At 40.5% G+C, this 23,127-nt stretch overlaps 1 protein-coding gene across 1 annotated transcript in view; it reads right to left on the reverse strand.

Moving 5' to 3' along the window:
- LOC120051446 (collagen alpha-1(XVIII) chain-like) overlaps positions 1-23,127 on the reverse strand; it is a 75,116-nt gene that overhangs the window by 7,826 nt on the left and 44,163 nt on the right. Inside the window, exons 2-26 of the mRNA XM_038998308.1 lie at positions 17,148-17,695; positions 16,037-16,117; positions 15,837-15,896; positions 15,632-15,707; positions 14,215-14,369; positions 14,031-14,048; positions 13,718-13,924; positions 13,407-13,433; positions 13,152-13,214; positions 12,968-13,051; positions 12,809-12,862; positions 12,569-12,703; positions 12,373-12,429; positions 10,729-10,773; positions 8,328-8,459; positions 8,078-8,149; positions 7,962-7,988; positions 7,766-7,864; positions 7,611-7,646; positions 7,085-7,168; positions 6,960-6,989; positions 6,817-6,852; positions 893-952; positions 717-794; positions 552-587 (exon numbers count right to left, since the gene is read on the reverse strand). Of these exons, the coding sequence (XP_038854236.1) occupies positions 552-587; positions 717-794; positions 893-952; positions 6,817-6,852; positions 6,960-6,989; positions 7,085-7,168; positions 7,611-7,646; positions 7,766-7,864; positions 7,962-7,988; positions 8,078-8,149; positions 8,328-8,459; positions 10,729-10,773; positions 12,373-12,429; positions 12,569-12,703; positions 12,809-12,862; positions 12,968-13,051; positions 13,152-13,214; positions 13,407-13,433; positions 13,718-13,924; positions 14,031-14,048; positions 14,215-14,369; positions 15,632-15,707; positions 15,837-15,896; positions 16,037-16,117; positions 17,148-17,695 (2,300 nt within the window). The remainder of the gene's footprint in view (positions 1-551; positions 588-716; positions 795-892; positions 953-6,816; positions 6,853-6,959; positions 6,990-7,084; positions 7,169-7,610; positions 7,647-7,765; positions 7,865-7,961; positions 7,989-8,077; positions 8,150-8,327; positions 8,460-10,728; positions 10,774-12,372; positions 12,430-12,568; positions 12,704-12,808; positions 12,863-12,967; positions 13,052-13,151; positions 13,215-13,406; positions 13,434-13,717; positions 13,925-14,030; positions 14,049-14,214; positions 14,370-15,631; positions 15,708-15,836; positions 15,897-16,036; positions 16,118-17,147; positions 17,696-23,127) is intronic.

A 23,127-nucleotide genomic window follows, 5' to 3' on the forward strand; every position in this document is an offset into this window, starting at 1 on the left:
AACAATATAAATCTACCAGCTGGACCCTATAGAGACAGAGAACAATATAAATCTACCAGCTGGAACCTATAGTGACAGAGAACAATATAAATCTACCAGCTGGACCCTATAGTGACAGAGAACAATATAAATCTACCAGCTGGACCCTATAGTGACAGAGAACAATATAAATCTACCAGCTGGAACCTATAGTGACAGAGAACAATATAAATCTACCAGCTGGACCCTATAGTGACAGAGAACAATATAAATCTACCAGCTGGAACCTATAGAGACAGAGAACAATATAAATCTACCATAGGGACCCTATAGAGACAGAGAACAATATAAATCTACTAGATGGACCCTATAGTGACAGAACAATATACATCTACCAGCTGGACCCTATAGAGACAGAGAACAATATAAATCTACCAGCTGGACCCTATAGTGACAGAACAATATAAATCTACCAGCTGGACCCTATAGAGACAGAACTATATACAGTACATCCATGGTTATCGATGGCTAATCAGAAACAAAGCATGTCACTGTTAAAGGAGAGTACTTACAGGAGGTCCCTCAGGTCCCGGGAGTCCCTTCTCTCCCTGCACACACAGAGGTCAAAGGGTATAAAAATGTTATGTGGCATGGCACATATAAAAGAGATGGACAAATACATAATAGCATACATAGTTTTTCTACCAACTATAAATCTAGTGTGTGGTTTTTCTCACCGGTTGAGACCCCAGCCCTCCCAGGTACATGGGTCTTCCATCAGGCCCCATGATAATACCAGGTTCTCCTTTCTCCCCCTGGACAGGACACAGGGTGGAGACATGTCAATACTTCATGCAATTTTCCCTGTACTGTACAGAAAACAAGATATGAAGGAATTAAGTTATTACCAGACCTTAGCTGCGTATCCTGGCTGTCCAGGCTCTCCTGTATCTCCCTTTGGTCCCATAGGCCCCTACAGAAGAAGTTGTGATCAGTATAAATAACAACCTTGTGTGTGTATATTTTTAAAAGAGAGTTCCATTAACATGTTTTAGGCAGTTTTCAATATACAACTAGTGTGTAAAATCATGTTTTAGGCAGTTTTCAACATACAACTAGTGTATAAAATCCTGTTTTAGGCAGTTTTCAATATACAACTAGTGTATAAAATCCTGTTTTAGGCAGTTTTCAATATACAACTAGTGTGTAAAATCATGTTTTAGGCAGTTTTCAATATACAACTAGTGTATAAAATCATGTTTTAGGCAGTTTTCAACATACAACTAGTGTATAAAATCATGTTTTAGGCAGTTTTCAATATACAACTAGTGTATAAAATCATGTTTTAGGCAGTTTTCAATATACAACTAGTGTATAAAATCATGTTTTAGGCAGTTTTCAACATACAACTAGTGTATAAAATCATGTTTTAGGCAGTTTTCAACATAAAACTAGTGTATAAAATCATGTTTTAGGCAGTTTTCAACATACAACTAGTGTATAAAATCATGTTTTAGGCAGTTTTTAACATACAACTAGTGTATAAAATCATGTTTTAGGCAGTTTTCAACATACAACTAGTGTATAAAATCATGTTTTAGGCAGTTTTCAACATACAACTAGTGTATAAAATCATGTTTTAGGCAGTTTTCAACATACAACTAGTGTATAAAATCATGTTTTAGGCAGTTTTCAACATACAACTAGTGTATAAAATCATGTTTTAGGCAGTTTTTAACATACAACTAGTGTATAAAATCATGTTTTAGGCAGTTTTCAATATACAACTAGTGTATAAAATCATGTTTTAGGCAGTTTTCAACATACAACTAGTGTATAAAATCATGTTTTAGGCAGTTTTCAATATACAACTAGTGTATAAAATCATGTTTTAGGCAGTTTTCAATATACAACTAGTGTATAAAATCATGTTTTAGGCAGTTTTCAATATACAACTAGTGTATAAAATCATGTTTTAGGCAGTTTTCAATATACAACTAGTGTATAAAATCATGTTTTAGGCAGTTTTCAATATACAACTAGTGTATAAAATCATGTTTTAGGCAGTTTTCAATATACAACTAGTGTATAAAATCATGTTTTAGGCAGTTTTCAATATACAACTAGTGTATAAAATCATGTTTTAGGCAGTTTTTAACATACAACTAGTGTATAAAATCATGTTTTAGGCAGTTTTCAATATACAACTAGTGTATAAAATCATGTTTTAGGCAGTTTTCAATATACAACTAGTGTATAAAATCATGTTTTAGGCAGTTTTCAATATACAACTAGTGTATAAAATCATGTTTTAGGCAGTTTTCAATATACAACTAGTGTATAAAATCATGTTTTAGGCAGTTTTCAATATACAACTAGTGTATAAAATCATGTTTTAGGCAGTTTTCAATATACAACTAGTGTATAAAATCATGTTTTAGGCAGTTTTCAATATACAACTAGTGTATAAAATCATGTTTTAGGCAGTTTTCAATATACAACTAGTGTATAAAATCATGTTTTAGGCAGTTTTCAATATACAACTAGTGTATAAAATCATGTTTTAGGCAGTTTTCAATATACAACTAGTGTATAAAATCATGTTTTAGGCAGTTTTCAATATACAACTAGTGTATAAAATCATGTTTTAGGCAGTTTTTAACATACAACTAGTGTATAAAATCATGTTTTAGGCAGTTTTCAATATACAACTAGTGTATAAAATCATGTTTTAGGCAGTTTTCAATATACAACTAGTGTATAAAATCATGTTTTAGGCAGTTTTCAATATACAACTAGTGTATAAAATCATGTTTTAGGCAGTTTTCAATATACAACTAGTGTATAAAATCATGTTTTAGGCAGTTTTCAATATACAACTAGTGTATAAAATCATGTTTTAGGCAGTTTTCAATATACAACTAGTGTATAAAATCATGTTTTAGGCAGTTTTCAATATACAACTAGTGTATAAAATCATGTTTTAGGCAGTTTTCAATATACAACTAGTGTATAAAATCATGTTTTAGGCAGTTTTCAATATACAACTAGTGTATAAAATCATGTTTTAGGCAGTTTTCAATATACAACTAGTGTATAAAATCATGTTTTAGGCAGTTTTCAATATACAACTAGTGTATAAAATCATGTTTTAGGCAGTTTTCAATATACAACTAGTGTATAAAATCATGTTTTAGGCAGTTTTCAATATACAACTAGTGTATAAAATCATGTTTTAGGCAGTTTTCAATATACAACTAGTGTATAAAATCATGTTTTAGGCAGTTTTCAATATACAACTAGTGTATAAAATCATGTTTTAGGCAGTTTTCAATATACAACTAGTGTATAAAATCATGTTTTAGGCAGTTTTCAATATACAACTAGTGTATAAAATCATGTTTTAGGCAGTTTTCAATATACAACTAGTGTATAAAATCATGTTTTAGGCAGTTTTCAATATACAACTAGTGTATAAAATCATGTTTTAGGCAGTTTTCAATATACAACTAGTGTGTAAAATCATGTTTTAGGCAGTTTTCAATATACAACTAGTGTGTAAAATCATGTTTTAGGCAGTTTTCAATATACAACTAGTGTATAAAATCATGTTTTAGGCAGTTTTCAATATACAACTAGTGTATAAAATCATGTTTTAGGCAGTTTTCAATATACAACTAGTGTATAAAATCATGTTTTAGGCAGTTTTCAATATACAACTAGTGTATAAAATCATGTTTTAGGCAGTTTTCAACATACAACTAGTGTATAAAATCATGTTTTAGGCAGTTTTTAACATACAACTAGTGTATAAAATCATGTTTTAGGCAGTTTTCAACATACAACTAGTGTATAAAATCATGTTTTAGGCAGTTTTCAATATACAACTAGTGTATAAAATCATGTTTTAGGCAGTTTTCAATATACAACTAGTGTATAAAATCATGTTTTAGGCAGTTTTCAATATACAACTAGTGTATAAAATCATGTTTTAGGCAGTTTTCAATATACAACTAGTGTATAAAATCATGTTTTAGGCAGTTTTCAATATACAACTAGTGTATAAAATCATGTTTTAGGCAGTTTTCAATATACAACTAGTGTATAAAATCATGTTTTAGGCAGTTTTCAATATACAACTAGTGTATAAAATCATGTTTTAGGCAGTTTTCAATATACAACTAGTGTATAAAATCATGTTTTAGGCAGTTTTCAATATACAACTAGTGTATAAAATCATGTTTTAGGCAGTTTTCAACATACAACTAGTGTATAAAATCATGTTTTAGGCAGTTTTTAACATACAACTAGTGTATAAAATCATGTTTTAGGCAGTTTTCAACATACAACTAGTGTATAAAATCATGTTTTAGGCAGTTTTCAATATACAACTAGTGTATAAAATCATGTTTTAGGCAGTTTTCAATATACAACTAGTGTATAAAATCATGTTTTAGGCAGTTTTCAACATACAACTAGTGTATAAAATCATGTTTTAGGCAGTTTTCAACATACAACTAGTGTATAAAATCATGTTTTAGGCAGTTTTCAACATACAACTAGTGTATAAAATCATGTTTTAGGCAGTTTTTAACATACAACTAGTGTATAAAATCATGTTTTAGGCAGTTTTTAACATACAACTAGTGTATAAAATCATGTTTTAGGCAGTTTTCAACATACAACTAGTGTATAAAATCATGTTTTAGGCAGTTTTCAATATACAACTAGTGTATAAAATCATGTTTTAGGCAGTTTTTAACATACAACTAGTGTATAAAATCATGTTTTAGGCAGTTTTCAACATACAACTAGTGTATAAAATCATGTTTTAGGCAGTTTTCAATATACAACTAGTGTATAAAATCATGTTTTAGGCAGTTTTTAACATACAACTAGTGTATAAAATCATGTTTTAGGCAGTTTTCAACATACAACTAGTGTATAAAATCATGTTTTAGGCAGTTTTCAATATACAACTAGTGTATAAAATCATGTTTTAGGCAGTTTTCAACATACAACTAGTGTATAAAATCATGTTTTAGGCAGTTTTCAATATACAACTAGTGTATAAAATCATGTTTTAGGCAGTTTTTAACATACAACTAGTGTATAAAATCATGTTTTAGGCAGTTTTTAACATACAACTAGTGTATAAAATCATGTTTTAGGCAGTTTTTAACATACAACTAGTGTATAAAATCATGTTTTAGGCAGTTTTCAACATACAACTAGTGTATAAAATCATGTTTTAGGCAGTTTTTAACATACAACTAGTGTATAAAATCATGTTTTAGGCAGTTTTCAACATACAACTAGTGTATAAAATCATGTTTTAGGCAGTTTTTAACATACAACTAGTGTATAAAATCATGTTTTAGGCAGTTTTCAACATACAACTAGTGTATAAAATCATGTTTTAGGCAGTTTTTAACATACAACTAGTGTATAAAATCATGTTTTAGGCAGTTTTCAACATACAACTAGTGTATAAAATCATGTTTTAGGCAGTTTTCAATATACAACTAGTGTATAAAATCATGTTTTAGGCAGTTTTCAACATACAACTAGTGTATAAAATCATGTTTTAGGCAGTTTTCAATATACAACTAGTGTATAAAATCATGTTTTAGGCAGTTTTCAATATACAACTAGTGTATAAAATCATGTTTTAGGCAGTTTTCAACATACAACTAGTGTATAAAATCATGTTTTAGGCAGTTTTCAACATACAACTAGTGTATAAAATCATGTTTTAGGCAGTTTTCAATATACAACTAGTGTATAAAATCATGTTTTAGGCAGTTTTCAATATACAACTAGTGTATAAAATCATGTTTTAGGCAGTTTTCAATATACAACTAGTGTATAAAATCATGTTTTAGGCAGTTTTCAATATACAACTAGTGTATAAAATCATGTTTTAGGCAGTTTTCAATATACAACTAGTGTATAAAATCATGTTTTAGGCAGTTTTCAATATACAACTAGTGTATAAAATCATGTTTTAGGCAGTTTTCAATATACAACTAGTGTATAAAATCATGTTTTAGGCAGTTTTCAATATACAACTAGTGTATAAAATCATGTTTTAGGCAGTTTTCAACATACAACTAGTGTATAAAATCATGTTTTAGGCAGTTTTCAACATACAACTAGTGTATAAAATCATGTTTTAGGCAGTTTTCAATATACAACTAGTGTATAAAATCATGTTTTAGGCAGTTTTCAATATACAACTAGTGTATAAAATCATGTTTTAGGCAGTTTTCAACATACAACTAGTGTATAAAATCATGTTTTAGGCAGTTTTCAATATACAACTAGTGTATAAAATCATGTTTTAGGCAGTTTTCAATATACAACTAGTGTATAAAATCATGTTTTAGGCAGTTTTCAACATACAACTAGTGTATAAAATCATGTTTTAGGCAGTTTTCAATATACAACTAGTGTATAAAATCATGTTTTAGGCAGTTTTCAATATACAACTAGTGTATAAAATCATGTTTTAGGCAGTTTTCAATATACAACTAGTGTATAAAATCATGTTTTAGGCAGTTTTCAATATACAACTAGTAGGCCGTACAGCATTGTTTTTTGAAATATTAGGGAGCACTATTAAGGTGTTTCAACTGTGAAATATATATTTTTTAAATGTTCCATTAACATGTTATAAAATCGTTTTTGGCGCAATCTCCAACATACGTCTAGTACAGAACTGTCCGTTACACTATTTGGTATGTTTCAACTGTGAAATATCTTTAGAAACAGTAAAGGTAAATGTCTCCACTCCACTGTGTGTGTGTTCATTGGCAGTGTGATACTGATACGTACTGGGAATCCTGCCCGGCCGGGAAGACCTGGTCCTCCCTGGAGAAAAGGAAATAAGGGTTGGGGTGACTTTATAAAACATTATAAGACATTATAAAACTGCATGTAGAGTAACATAGTGACTGTCTGCTGAGTCAAATTCTCACCTGGCCTTGATTCCCAAGAACTCCATCAAACTACAACGAGACAGAGACAGGTAGGTCAGTTGTGTCACTGAAACATCACTATGATCCAGAGCAGACTAGACCGTACAGTACACAGCCACACTCACACTGCCTGAGGTCTGGTAGATCTGTCCCGGTGGGCCAGGGGCTCCTGGAGGTCCAGGGGGTCCCCCTTCACGTCCTGGCTCACCCTACAACACCACACACACAACAACATGAGAGCCGTGGGACAATCAATAGACGACTTACGCTAAAAGTTTGGGGTCATTTAGAAAAGTCTTTGTTTTTGAAAGAAAAGCAAATGTTTTGTCCATTTAAAATAACATCAAATTGATCAGAAATACAGTGTAAACATTGTTAATGTTGTAAATGACTGTTGTAGCTGGAAACTGCAGATTTTTTATGGAATATCTACATAGGTGTAGGAGGCCCATTATCAGGAGGCCCATTATCAGCAACCATCACTCAAGTGTTCCAATGGCACGTTGTGTTAGCTAATCCAAGTTGATCATTTTAAAAAGCGAATTGATCATTAGAAAACAGCTGAAAACTGTTGTGCTGATTAAAGAAGCAATAAAATAAAATTTAAAAAATCAACCACCAAAATATGGTAATCAGGAGTAGGTAACTCACCCTTTCCCCTCTGTCTCCCCTCTCCCCTTTGTCTCCCTGTGTATACACAAGAAACAAAAGAGAATAGGTTAGTGCACTTTGCGTGGGTTACTCTAAAGCCTAAGTAATGTTCTAATAGAGTCTGGGGAGGTGGCTGAGGGATAATGATCTTCTACCAATATTCCTGGGAATCCGTCCATCCCTGGTGTTCCATTCTGTCCTCTTGCTCCCTCGCTCCCCTTCTCTCCCGAAAGCCCAGGCAAACCAGATCTTCCCTGGATGATGACAGGAATACAGTAAGCATTGCTATATAACAAAGATATGGCCTCCAATCAAACTTAGCAATATTCAAAGGGATTTCCTGGTTCTTACCGGAAGGCCAGCGATTCCGGGCGGACCCTGAAGAACAATGGATATGTGACTATGTATTAGTTGACGTGATCGTAAAGGCAATCCAAATGATGAGTGGATGGCAATTTATAGATCACCTGTGGTCCTGGAATCCCTATCACTCCAGCAACACCATTGACCCCCGTCACTCCGGAACCCTCCCTGTCACCCTACACAGAGAGGACACAGATACAGTTCAAAAAAGACTATTCCACAAAAATATATGTCGTCAAATACACAGTATGTAGTCAATTGGGTAACAATTTGTATGAAGGGAGCTTTGGGTGGGAGGTTAAGCTGTAGTTGATGTAGTCTGGGTGGGTGGCAGGAGTTGTGTACAGTACTCACATAACGCACGGGGTAGGAAGGTCCGGGGGGTCCGGGTGGTCCTGGAGGCCCAATCGGTCCCATGGGCCCAGGAAGCCCAGCCAAGCCCCCCTGCCCTGCCTGACCAGGCACTCCAGGGTCACCCTGAGAACCCTGGTGGTTAGGAGCGAAGAGGTGAGAGACAGAGATAGAGAGAGATTGTAAGTGTGTGTGTGTGTGTGTGTGTAAAAATCAGCAGTCCATTTACATGTAGACATAATTGACACAGCATGCTAACAGACAAATAAAGAAGCATTCCACAAAATTGGAAACACATTTAAGCTGAATTATTACTATAACAAGCAATGTAAATCAATATTGAAAATAATAAAAAACTATTATAAAAACCAATGACTGCATATAGTTTAGTTCCAATATTAAACATCCAGACTGATGGTAAAATATCTTAAGCAACGACATGCTATTTAAGATGTTATGTCAGAAGTCAAACAAGCAAGCAAATGTTCCATTTGTCCTATAATGAACACACTGAGAATTAGAGTTTTTCTCAGTGAGTTGATTCCCCCACGTGATGAATGCAGCCGAAACCAAGGAACCAATAGTATGCAGTCGAAACCAAGGAACCAATAGCAGGAGACCCAGTAGTACCTGTGACCCATCACCTTCACTAAAGATACTGGTCAAAAAGGAGGAGAAGGCAGACAAAGAGTTTTACTAGAGGGAGACAAGCATAAGGGAGAAGATCTGTATCTGTGAGAAAACCCTCACCAACATCATGTTTAGACTATCGATTTCTAGGAGAAGTCCCACCACCAACATCATGTTTAGACTATCGATCTCTAGGAGAAGTCCCATCACCAACATCATGTTTAGACTATCGATCTCTAGGAGAAGTCCCATCACCAACATCATGTTTAGACTATTGATCTCTAGGAGAAGTCCCATCACCAACATCATGTTTAGACTATCGATCTCTAGGAGAAGTCCCACCACCAACATCATGTTTAGACTATTGATCTCTAGGAGAAGTCCATCACCAACATCATGTTTAGACTATCGATCTCTAGGAGAAGTCCCACACCAACATCATGTTTAGACTATCGATCTCTAGAAGAAGTCCCACCACCAACATCATGTTTAGACTATTGATCTCTAGGAGAAGTCCATCACCAACATCATGTTTAGACTATCGATCTCTAGGAGAAGTCCATCACCAACATCATGTTTAGACTATTGATCTCTAGGAGAAGTCCATCACCAACATCATGTTTAGACTATTGATCTCTAGGAGAAGTCCATCACCAACATCATGTTTAGACTATCGATCTCTAGGAGAAGTCCCACCACCAACATCATGTTTAGACTATTGATCTCTAGGAGAAGTCCCATCACCAACATCATGTTTAGACTATCGATCTCTAGGAGAAGTCCATCACCAACATCATGTTTAGACTATTGATCTCTAGGAGAAGTCCCACCACCAACATCATGTTTAGACTATCGATCTCTAGGAGAAGTCCCATCACCAACATCATGTTTAGACTATCGATCTCTAGGAGAAGTCCCACCACCAACATCATGTTTAGACTATCGATCTCTAGGAGAAGTCCCATCACCAACATCATGTTTAGACTATCGATCTCTAGGAGAAGTCCCATCACCAACATCATGTTTAGACTATTGATCTCTAGGAGAAGTCCATCACCAACATCATGTTTAGACTATCGATCTCTAGGAGAAGTCCCATCACCAACATCATGTTTAGACTATCGATCTCTAGGAGAAGTCCCACCACCAACATCATGTTTAGACTATTGATCTCTAGGAGAAGTCCATCACCAACATCATGTTTAGACTATTGATCTCTAGAAGAAGTCCCACACCAACATCATGTTTAGACTATCGATCTCTAGGAGAAGTCCCACACCAACATCATGTTTAGACTATTGATCTCTAGGAGAAGTCCCACCACCAACATCATGTTTAGACTATTGATCTCTAGGAGAAGTCCATCACCAACATCATGTTTAGACTATCGATCTCTAGGAGAAGTCCCACCACCAACATCATGTTTAGACTATCGATCTCTAGGAGAAGTCCCACCACCAACATCATGTTTAGACTATTGATCTCTAGGAGAAGTCCATCACCAACATCATGTTTAGACTATTGATCTCTAGAAGAAGTCCCACACCAACATCATGTTTAGACTATTGATCTCTAGGAGAAGTCCCACACCAACATCATGTTTAGACTATCGATCTCTAGGAGAAGTCCCACACCAACATCATGTTTAGACTATCGATCTCTAGAAGAAGTCCCACACCAAACAGCACCAAAGAAACAAGGTCAAAGTGAAAATAGCTATATATTTATATTTAAGATTAGAGGTGGGATAGTATGGGTGTATTTCAGAGCTCACCCTCTCTCCACTGGGCCCTGGAAGACCTAGATCACCAGCTTCTCCCTGCGGATGAGAGGGAGAGAAAGATGGGGAAAGAGAGATACAGAGAGAGAAAGAGACAATCATCTCAAAAGGATCCCTATACAAAGGTCCAGTTCTGTGTGTGCTGTATACAGTGATATATAAACTCAGCAAAAAAAGAAACACCCCTTTTTCAGGACCCTGTCTTTCAAAGATAATTTGTAGAAATCCAAATAACTTCACAGATCTTCATTGTAAAGGGGTTAAACACTGTTTCCCATGCTTGTTCAATGAACCATAAACAATTAATGAACATGCACCTGTGGAACGGTCGTTAAGCCTTAACAGCTTACAGACGGTAGGCAATTAAGGTCAGTTATGAAAACTTAGGACACTAAAGAGGCCTTTCTACTGACTCTGAAAAACACCAAAAGAAAGATGCCCAGGGTCCCTGCTCATCTGCGTGAACATGCCTTAGGCATGTTGCAAGGAGGCATGAGAACTGCAGATGTGGCCAGGGCAATATATTGCAATGTCCGTACTGTGAGACGCTTAAGACAATGCTACAGGGAGACAGGACGGACAGCTGATCGTCCTCGCAGTGGCAGACCACGTGTAACAACACCTGCACAGGATCGGTACATCCGAACATCACACCTGCGGGACAGGTACAGGATGGCAACAACAACTGCCCGAGTTACACCAGGAATGCACAATCCCTCCATCAGTGCTCAGACTGTCCGCAATAGGCTGAGAGAGTCGCCTATGGGCACAAACCCACCATCGCTGGACCAGACAGGACTGGCAAAAAGTGCTCTTCACTGACGAGTCGCGATTTTGTCTCACCGGGGGTGATGGTCGGATTCGCGTTTATCGTCGAAGGAATGAGCGTTACACCGAGGCCTGTACTCTGGAGCGGGATTGATTTGGAGGTGGAGAGTCCGTCATGGTCTGGGGCGGTGTGTCACAGCATCATCGGACTGATCTTGTTATCATTGCAGGCAATCTCAACGCTGTGCATTACATTGAAGACATCCTCCTCCCTCATGTGGTACCCTTCCTGCAGGCTCATCCTGACATGACCCTCCAGCATGACAATGCCACCAGACATACTGCTCGTTCTGTGCATGATTTCCTGCAAGACAGGAATGTCAGTGTTCTGCCATGGCCAGCGAAGAGCCCGGATCTCAATCCATTGAGCACGTCTGGGACCTGTTGGGTCGGAGGGTGAGGGCTAGGGCCATTCCCCCCAGAAATGTCCGGGAACTTGCAGGTGCCTTGGTGGAAGAGTGGGGTAACATCTCACAGCAAGAACTGGCAAATCTGGTGCAGTCCATGAGGAGGAGATGCACTGCAGTACTTAATGCAGCTGGTGGCCACACCAGATACTGACTGATACTTTTGATTTTGACCCCCCCTTTGTTCAGGGACACATTATTCAATTTCTGTTAGTCACATGTCTGTGGAACTTGTTCAGTTTATGTTTCAGTTGTGGAATCTTGTTATGTTCATACAAATATTTACACATGTTATGTTTGCTGAAAATAAACGCAGTTGACAGTGAGAGGACGTTTATTTTTCTGCTGAGTTTAGTATGATCATTTGAGCTGAAATAAAATAAGTCTCCTCCCTGTCTCATACCTTCTCTCCGCTACTGGGTCCTGGGGTTCCAGGCCTGCCAGGTGGACCAGCGGGCCCCTGAAAAACACAGCATGATATCAATACATAATGGTCAACAAATCAAGACATTCATTTCAATGCTGTAGTTGTGCTGTCTACAGTTAACTAGGCACAAAACATATGGTCATGTCAGATATAGTAGAGAGAGGGTCCTCACTGGTAGGCCACGGGCCCCGTCCTGTCCGGGAGGTCCAGGGGGCCCGAAAGAGCCTGACTCATGGGAGCTTACACCACCGGCTGAGGGGCCAGGGGGACCTGGGGGGCCGGGGGGGCCTGGTAAACCACGGAGAGTCTAAAGAAACAGTCAACACAACAGTCTTGGGTTTCACAATATACAGTTTGTGAAAAGTTGTTTTTCTGGGCCAAACTCAAAATCTCTCCATCAGCTAAAACATACCTGTATTTTCTCCAAATCTGGGAATCCTCCTGAGCCTTCCATATCCACAAATGTCTAGGGACAAATGAAGAAACATTAAAAGTGGTATATTGGTATATTCATGTCTGATCCACATGAATTAATGGGCTGAATGGCCTGATGCTGTAGTGGTTGACTCACAGCGCGATCAACTGTCCCTGGGCCTGGGTGTCCAGGTGGCCCTGGAGGACCCCTGGGTCCTGGGTGACCATCACCACGATCCCCCTGGAGAGGTCACAGGGAAAACACTCAGTATTTAACCTTTGGGCACCTCCGATAATATTCAAATACTCATGCTCTTAAATAAATGGCTTCTGGCCTTTACCTTTTGTCCTTTGACCCCTGAGTCTCCTTGTGTTCCTGGGAACCCTCTGTCTCCGGCAGGTCCCTAAGTTGTGGTGGGACAGAGAGAGAAGACACAGCTTAGTGAGGCTGACACTGTCTGACCACTGCTACTGACCACCACCGCTTATCAATAATGACATCTGACTACCACTGTATTTCTCCTCACACAATTAACAATGAATAAAAAACCATGACATGAGATCAATGGGATAAAACATCAGAAAGTGACACTCACTAATTTGCCATCCTCTCCTGGATCCCCCTGGGGAATGAAATAGATATGGTTTGTTACAGTCAATTCAAAGAAAATGTACAAGTACTGAAACCAAATAAAGTGAGAATGCTCTACCAGGAATACAGTGCCTACGGAAAGTATTCAGACCCCTTGACTTTTTCCACACTTTGTTACGTTACAGCCTTATTCTAAAATGGATTAAATAAATCAGCAATCTACACACAATACCCCATAATGACAAAGCACAAACAGGTTTTTAGTCTGAATACTTTCCGAATGCACTGTATGTCAGAAGGTATGGTACAACTCACCGCCTCTCCCTCTGGTCCCTGGGGTCCTGCTGGTCCTTTGACCCCTGGGGGCCCCATCGGTCCCATTGGCCCGGCCACTGGCTGCACCACAGAGCCGTCCCCTAGCCTCACAACCTGGGCAGCTGGCCCCCCAGGGCCAGGAGGGCCAGGGGGACCAGGTACGCCACGGTCCCCCTTGGAGCCTGGGTAACCGAACCCAGAACTGCCCTGTGGGAAGAAAACCATCAACTACCTATTTAATCTGATCACTTCAATGACTAGCTAAGATGAAGTCAAATAAAAAGAAGCTGGGAAGGACAAAGTCAAAACGTACCTTCAAGCCTGTGTCTCCCTGAAAGAAAAAGGAGACAAAGACAAGTTGTATGTAATGTTGGAAGTATTACATGTGTTTCAGAGGCATGTATGAGGTCTGTCTGAATCAGATGTAATCAGCTATGGGGGTCATCAGTTATAAGGGGTGTATAACACACAGTAGTGTGCCAGGCAGCATGCAGTACCTTTTCTCCACGTTCTCCTCCGCCTGATGAAGAGCCAGAGGAAGAGGCAGAGCTGGAGAAAGACCCCGAGTCCCCCTTTGGCCCGGCGGGACCTCTGTCCCCTGGACTGCCCTTCTCCCCTCTGTCCCCCTTCTCCCTGTTAGAACCAGTAGGGCCTGACGATACACAGAGAGACACATAGAGAGGGAGAGAGACACAGAGAGAGGGAGAGGTGGGTGTTAGAATAGACGTCAGAAGTAACATCGTGGTCATCATCGGCATGAATGTTGCTGTCATCATCACTTTCACTAGCATCCTCTATCCTCAGTTAGCGTCCTACTACCTTTGTCCTCCCCTTCCATGCCAAACTATTCCACACAGTTCCATGCCAACCTACTCCACACAGTTCCATGCCAACCTACTCCACACAGTTCCATGCCAACCTACTCCACACAGTTCCATGCCAACCTACTCCACACAGCTCCATGCCAACCTACTCCACAGAGTTCCATGCCAACCTACTCCACAGAGTTCCATGCCAACCTACTCCACAGAGTTCCATGCAGACAGGACATGCTGAGGGCATGATGAGATCTCATCAACCTAGTCCAGTGCAGCTTCCCTGAATTCTGACATGGAGTGGTAAGGGTATACTGTCTCCACTGGACCTCATTGGAGAGTGTTTATAATATAGCCAGACAGACAGACGGACGGACGGACGGACAGACAAAGTTTCCAGTGACCTACCTGGTTGACCTCCTGACCCTGGTCTGGACTCTACTGAGGTCTGATGATTCCTGTCACCTACAGTCAATCAACACAAACACACTTACCTGCATGCCTAGTTCGTACACTAGAAAACACTAACAATGATCAACAATGTTGGGGCAGTAACCTAAAGGTTGCTGGATCGAATCCCCGAGCTGACAAGTTAAAAATCTATCATTCTGCCCCTGAGCAAGGTAGTTAATCCAGGCACCGATGACGTGGATGTCGACTAAGGAAGCCCCCCCCCCCCCCCCCCCCCCTCAGAGGGGTTAAATGGGGAAGCCACATTTCCGTTGAATACATTCAGTTGTACAACTGACTAGGTATCCCCCTTTCCTTTTCCTTTACAATCAGCCACTCTTGAAGGAAAATTAAAGGTAATGTCTACCTTCTCCACTAGAAGGTGCTAGTGTGCTGTATATCCCAGCATACCGTATCTAACGAGCAACAAGGTTCTCAAGTAGTGGTATTACACTAGGTACATATTTGCATGACAGATAGTTTCACAGTTTTTACATCAACAGTTTTTGTTAGCACTGTTAGCACTGCAGTTACTCTAAATATAGCTTGGTTGGTTGACTATTATATGCGCATTTTCAATAAACCTAAGTAATATTTTAGAGGATAACTTTACAGATGATGTCATCATTGTTCGACTCAGCCCACTGACCTGTTTCTGAGAGCCTGTCGCTCACTGATGATGTCAGAGGGGGCTCTGGCACCGGTCGGAGAGATGGAGGGGTGGTCTGACAGGAGGGAGGAGAGGAAGGTTAGAAAGGACACAGACCCTGATCCAATACTTTCACAGTAAATCCTTCCTTCTAATTCCACATCACAGAATAGATTAACAGGACAACATAGGACAAAGAAGATACCTTTACAGTTTTGCCGGTCTCTCTTCTGTCCCCATCCCCACTGCCAAAGTCACCTGAGGCCTGAGAGAGAGACAGAGAGAGAGAGAGAGAGACAGCAAGACAAACAGAGACAAGTCAAGGCATTTGAGAAAACGTTAGTTGACATGAATCATATCATATTCCTACTAAACTGTGTCTGGTTCTACAGTCTAATCACTCACAGCGTCTGAGTCATCATCGTCTTCACAGAGTAGCTCAGCTGCTCGAGGGTTACCCACCACGTTCAGCTCAGCAATCGCCCCCTGCACAACACGCACAGACACACAGGCACACACACAGAGACAGACAAACACACTGATGACTGTGAGAAAGGAGATACTGTATAGCCATTGGGGCAGTATGAATTTAATGATGCCAGTCAGGATCTAAGCCATTAATATACAATAAAATGTAAAGAGGATGTGTCTGACTGACCGTGGCCTTACTAACTCAGAACAGACAGAGTCTTGCAGAAACAACAGACAGGGTTCTAAATCTCTCCCAGGGGCCTGATAGAGTTAGACTATGAGAATGCACGTTTCAACACACTGTTAAAAACAGCAGGTGTGAGTGAGATGAAACCTAAACCCACACGTTGTTTGGGGGTAAATCCCTCACTAATCGCTCCCACAGGAATCTCAGTCAGGTATGTGTCACTGGCAACAGGAAAGCCAGACAGCCAGTCACATCTCACTAACAGCACTACTAACCCCTCCTCCCTCTAGTAAATCTATTTGCTGACCTGTCCTGTCGTCTGGCCTTTAAACTTTGACCCCTCAGCATAGTCACTGACCCGTCTAACCACATGTGATGGTCACATGGGGTTTGACACCAGAGCGAGGGTTGGGGGTGGGGGTGCAGAACGACAGAGACTTTAGGGAAGAGTTATACCAATGTTTTACATGAGGGAAGAATAAAGATATTTTACAAGAGGGAACCATGAAGATGTATTACATGAGGGAACAATAAAGATGTTTTACATGAGAGAACAATAAAGATATTTTACATGAGGGAAGAATAAAGATATTTTACATGAGGGAAGAATAAAGATATTTTACAAGAGGGAACCATGAAGATATTTTACAAGAGGGAACCATGGAGATGTTTTACATGAGGGAACAATAAAGATGTTTTACATGAGGGAACAATAAAGATGTTTTACATGAGATAACAATAAAGATGTTTTACATGAGGGAACAATAAAGATGTTTTACATGAGGGAACAATAAAATTAGAGGTAAATATGTGTGGTCAGGTCAGCATTAGAGGTGTGGTTGGCGATCCATACTGTACCTCGAACCTGTCAGGGTCCGCGCCTCCCGCCTGACCCACGAAGATGCCTGCCCCCCTGTCCAGCTCCATGTCATCCGGCGAGCGCTCCAACTTCACCGTCTTCCCAGAGGCGTCGCACCCCATGAAGAAGGTCACCTGGTCATTGAACACGGACAGAGAGAACTTGGTCCAGGAGACTAGGTCCAGGGAGGGCACAGTGAAACTAGCGGCCAGGTACGAGGCCTCAGAGTCGGGCTCTGTGTAGTAGAACAGAATCTTCTGATTCCTGCCGTCAGCGTCCGGGGCGCTCAGCTTCACCCCCACATACATGAACTTCTGGGAGGCGTCTGTGATGGAGAAGAGGACCCCGGGGCTGGAGGGGATGATTTGGAAGACCAGGGAGAAGTCTCTGTAGAAGGGGTTGGGGAGGTGGGCCAGGGCCGGCTGTCCCGCAGCAGTAAGCCCGTCCAGCCCTCCGAAGTAGTAGGCGGGTTTCCCCCCCGGACCGGCACGGGATTCATCAGGAGGCAGGTCTCCGATCAGCTGCAGTAGAGTCACACCACTCTCTGCTGCAGGGGAGACAGGACAGGAAGTGAGGTTACACACACGAAGCCAGCACTTACAGTACAGGAGTCCCATTGGCCCAGTCCAGAAACAAAGCACTAGCCCTTACTTAGGTCCCAGGGCACTGTGTAGATCTGAAAACATTGGATAGCTGTAAGCAGTATAATAAAAATGGCACCTTGCATTCTGATTTGTCCAATTCTTATAGATCTGTGCCTAGGACTTCTTTCAGACTAGTCTACATGAAGTGCCTAGGGCTTCTTTCAGACTAGTCTACATGAAGTGCCTAGGGCTTCTTTCAGACTAGTCTACATGAAGTTCCCAGGGCTTCTTTCAGATCTAGTCTACATGAAGTTCCCAGGGCTTCTTTCAGATCTAGTCTACATGAAGTGCCCAGGGCTTCTTTCAGATCTAGTCTACATGAACTGCCCAGGGCTTCTTTCAGATCTAGTCTACATGAAGTGCCCAGGGCTTCTTTCAGATCTAGTCTACATGAAGTGCCCAGGGCTTCTTTCAGATCTAGTCTACATGAAGTGCCCAGGGCTTCTTTCAGACTAGTCTACATGAAGTGCCTAGGGCTTCGGGACTTTGAGTTGTTTCTGGACCAGACCTTTTTTTCAGCTCCTGTTTACGCTACGCACTTAACCACTGGTTTAGGATCAGCTATACACTCCAAAAAGGGTTCTTTGGCTGTCCCCATAAGATAACCCTTTTGGGTTCCATGTACAAACCCTCTGTGAAAAAGGTTCAATATGGAACCCAGAAGGGTTTTTACCTGGAACCAAAAGGGTTCTACCTAGCATTGCAAAGGGAGGGTATATTACTGGAAACTTTACAAGTTTACCAGTAAATTACCAGAATGTTGGTATCTTTCAAGGATGTTATTTAATCTATCACAAGACATCTAGTGTCCCTTTTGGGTACTTCAGATTATCACAGGTGTCTGTAATTATCTCTGGCCCGCTGTGTGACCTTACCACATGTAACATACAGTATATAAAATAATTAAATAAGATGATTTTCAAATAAAACATTGAATATAAAAGCTGCAAAACATTATCCAAAATATAAACCATCAATTTAGTGAATATCATTGGTGTTTAATATGAGGGTTACAGCATGAAATATATTTGTAATTTTTTTTTACACACTTTTATTTATTTTACTATACATTTTTTGACAATGTTTCAGTGTCAAACTGGTGGAGGTTGTGAAAAAAGTCAATAGTTGTACAAGTTGCAGAGTTTCATTATTTAGGGTATTTTCTCTTGAACCAGATGGTATATATACTAGAAACCTGGGGCCAATGTGGACACAGATATTTGAAAAAATAATCCTATATACTGTATGAATACATTTTGTAAAAGTTATTCAAGTATAAATTACCAAAGTTATGATAGATTGCCATATATTTGCTGTTAATAACCCAAAATGACTGAAGATTCCGGTAACTTTGGTAAACTACTGGTAGCTTTGCAACCCTAGTTCTACCTGGAATCAAAAAGGGTTCTTCAAAGGGTTCTACTATGGGGACAGCCGAATAACCCTTTTAGCTTCTAGACAGCTCCCTTTTTTCTAAGCCTGTACCACCTTCCTTTACCATACCCCCAAACTTAACCCTCAGCTAAACAGCCAAACTGATCCTGAGTCAGTTGTTAAGGGCATAGAGTAAGCATACACAGAGTACTTTATCAGTGACATGAGGTTACCGAAGGGTACAAGGGCACAGTGCAGTAGCAGATTAGAAAGCGTCATGCCTCGATTGGTGTGCTGTGCTTCACCAAGTGACTTAGCCGTGATGAGTGCCTCAGGTCATACCCATACATGTGCAGTGGAGAAAACAACAAAGCCACTGGGCAAAAACTGGTTGAATCAATGTTGTTTCCACATCGTTTCAACAAAAAAAATGATATGTGGTGATGTTGAAACAAAGTGGAAAACTGATTGGATTTTTTAAAAGCCATCAGGGTAAGGGAATTTAGTCTTTATTTAACCCAACTTTTAACTAAAATCCAATGACATGGTAAATTGTTTAGTTGATTTCACGTTGAATTCACGTTAGCTAACAACTCAACCAAATGTAAATCAAAACTAGACGTTGAACTGAAGTATGTGCCCAGTGGGGACCAACTCGTGACCTAACGAAAGGTCAGTGAAATGTCAGCAAAGGTCTGTTGCAGAGTGAAATGACAAACCCCAGGCCACATGGACCAATCCCAGTACACTCAATAGTGCTTCAGACTCAATAGGGCTTCAGACTCAATAGGGCTTCAGACTCAATAGGGCTTCAGACTCAATAGGGTTTCAGACTCAATAGGGCTTCAGACTCAATAGGGCTTCAGACTCAATAGGGCTTCAGACTCAATAGGGCTTCAGACTCAATAGGGCTTCAGACTCTATTGGGCTTCAGACTCTATTGGGCTTCAGACTCAATAGGGCTTCAGACTCAATAGGGCTTCAGAGTCAATAGGGCTTCAGACTCAATAGTGCTTCAGACTCAATAGGGTTTCAGACTCAATAGGGCTTCAGACTCAATAGGGCTTCAGACTCAATAGAGCTTCAGACTCAATAGGGCTTCAGACTCAATAGGGCTTCAGACTCAATAGGGCTTCAGACTCAATAGGGCTTCAGACTCTATTGGGCTTCAGACTCAATAGGGCTTCAGACTCAATAGGGCTTCAGACTCAATAGGGCTTCAGACTCAATAGGGCTTCAGACTCAATAGGGCTTCAGACATTATTGGGCTTCAGACTCTATTGGGCTTCAGACTCTATTAGTTAATGGTTCAACCTCACCTAGGACAGGTCAAAACGTTCACGGATCTACAGTATGCAGTCAATGATGAACCCTTCTATTTTTCTATGATGGGCGATAGCAGATCTTGTGACAGCTCACATTATCTTTCAAGCGCAGCAGTAAGCCTGATTGACCAAGCTAGGTAGTAGATGTAAAATAAAAGCAAAAATAAGGCTTTATGGAGAGAGTTTTGGGGTTCAGCAGGCAAAGACTGTGTCAAATGAACTTGGGCTGTTTTAGCATGGAAAAACGTCTGACTGTAATCCAGTTCCCATGGACTCAAATAGCCTAGAGGGAAATGAGGAATAGTTACATGAGACTAACCATCACATTCACATGAAATAGCACCTCTAGGGAACTAAACACTGGACAGACAGACATCCTCTCATGGGTGAACTGTCAGAGTAGATTTATGACAGCTGTTTACAGAAAAGCCCACACTGTACAATGTGAATGTCACACGAACCAGAGATACTTGAGATGTCCTATCCCTCCAGTGATGTAAACTTAAACAGGGGAAGTGAACTCCGTAACACTGTCATTTAGTGTCAGAGGATCTAGACTGAACCATGAGGAGTTATTCCAATAGCTAATAGTGTATCCTAAAGGGGATCTAACTTCTCAATGGCCAAAAGTGGCATTCATAAGTAAGTGCAATATCATATCATACTTAAGAAATAAGGATCGAGGGTGTGTGGTATATGGGCAATATACCACGGATAAGGGCTGTTCTTACACACGACGCAACGCGGAGTGCCTGGATACAGCCATTAGGTGCCTTATTGCTATTATAAACTGGTTACCAATGTAATTAAAGCAGTAACATCTATGGTATAGGGTCTGATATATCACGGCTGTCAGCCAATCAGCATTCAGGATTCGAACCACCCAATTTATAATGAAGATTATACAACGGGTGGGTCTAAATCCTGAATGCTGATTGGTTAAAATCGCATTCCAGCCAGTGTCTATTCTACAAGTTACCACGGGCTAAATCTATGAATGCCCTTTCAGGTGGTTGAGTAAGCCTACATTTTAAAATGCATCATGTCTCATATTAGTATCATACTTCCAGTTGTGACTTGTGTGAATGGCATTTATTTGACTTTTGGAAAAAAAACTTGGGTGCAGCCCTTGGACAACAACCAATACACAAGGACTATCGTACTACATCCTAAGATGAATTGGAACAAGAGACTCAACACTTTTTGGACTAATCCCAAACATATGTTTCCACACACTAACACAGCAACACCACTTAGTCTGTACAGTCTGTACTCACTCCCACACCATATTGCTAAGCCAGCTAGGGTCTCACTGGACACTGTGGTTATGCTTTCTACATTCTAAACCTGCAAGTCAGCCGAAGCTTAGCTGAAGATCCCGTGGGATTTCAGACAATTAGTGGGAGGCAGAGAGGGCGAGGGGGAGGCAGCTTCTCATCGGATGCACCTGCTATTGGTCCATCTGACAGGGCGCTAGGGCAGTCACAGCTGTGGCCCGGTTAGCCCAACACTACCGTAGACACTAACCCAACACTACCGTAGACACTAACCCAACACTACCACAGACACTACCGCAACACTACCGCAGACACTAACCAACACTACCGCAGACACTAACCAACACTAACCCAACACTACCACAGACACTACCGCAACACTACCGCAGACACTAACCAACACTACCGCAGACACTAACCAACACTACCGCAGACACTAACCCAACAATACCACAGACACTACCATAGACACTAACCCAACACTACCGCAGACACTAACCAACACTACCGCAGACACTAACCAACACTACCGCAGACACTAACCAACACTACCGCAGACACTAACCAACACTACCGCAGACACTAACCAACACTAACCCAACACTACCGCAGACACTAACCAACACTACCGCAGACACTAACCAACACTAAACCAACACTACCGCAGACACTAACCAACACTAACCCAACACTACCGACGATACTAACCCAACAATACCACAGACACTACCGTAGACACTAACCCAACACTACCGCAGACACTAACCAACACTACCGCAGACACTAACCAACACTACCGCAGACACTAACCAACACTACCGCAGACACTAACCAACACTACCGCAGACACTAACCAACACTACCGCAGACACTAACCAACACTACCGCAGACACTAACCAACACTACCGCAGACACTAACCAACACTACTGACGATACTAACCCAACAATACCACAGACACTAACCAACACTACTGCAGACACTAACCAACACTACCGACGATACTAACCCAACAATACCACAGACACTACCGTAGACACTAACCAACACTACTGCAGACACTAACCCAACACTACCGCAGACACTAACCCAACAATACCACAGACACTAACCAACACTACCGCAGACACTAACCAACACTACCGCAGACACTAACCAACACTACTGCAGACACTAACCAACACTACCGACGATACTAACCCAACAATACCACAGACACTAACCAACACTACCGCAGACACTAACCAACACTACCGCAGACACTAACCAACACTACCGCAGACACTAACCAACACTACCGCAGACACTAACCAACACTACCGCAGACACTAACCAACACTACCGCAGACACTAACCAAC

This window comes from Salvelinus namaycush, chromosome 7 (assembly GCF_016432855.1).
Source record: "Salvelinus namaycush isolate Seneca chromosome 7, SaNama_1.0, whole genome shotgun sequence".
Taxonomy (NCBI): domain Eukaryota; kingdom Metazoa; phylum Chordata; class Actinopteri; order Salmoniformes; family Salmonidae; genus Salvelinus; species Salvelinus namaycush.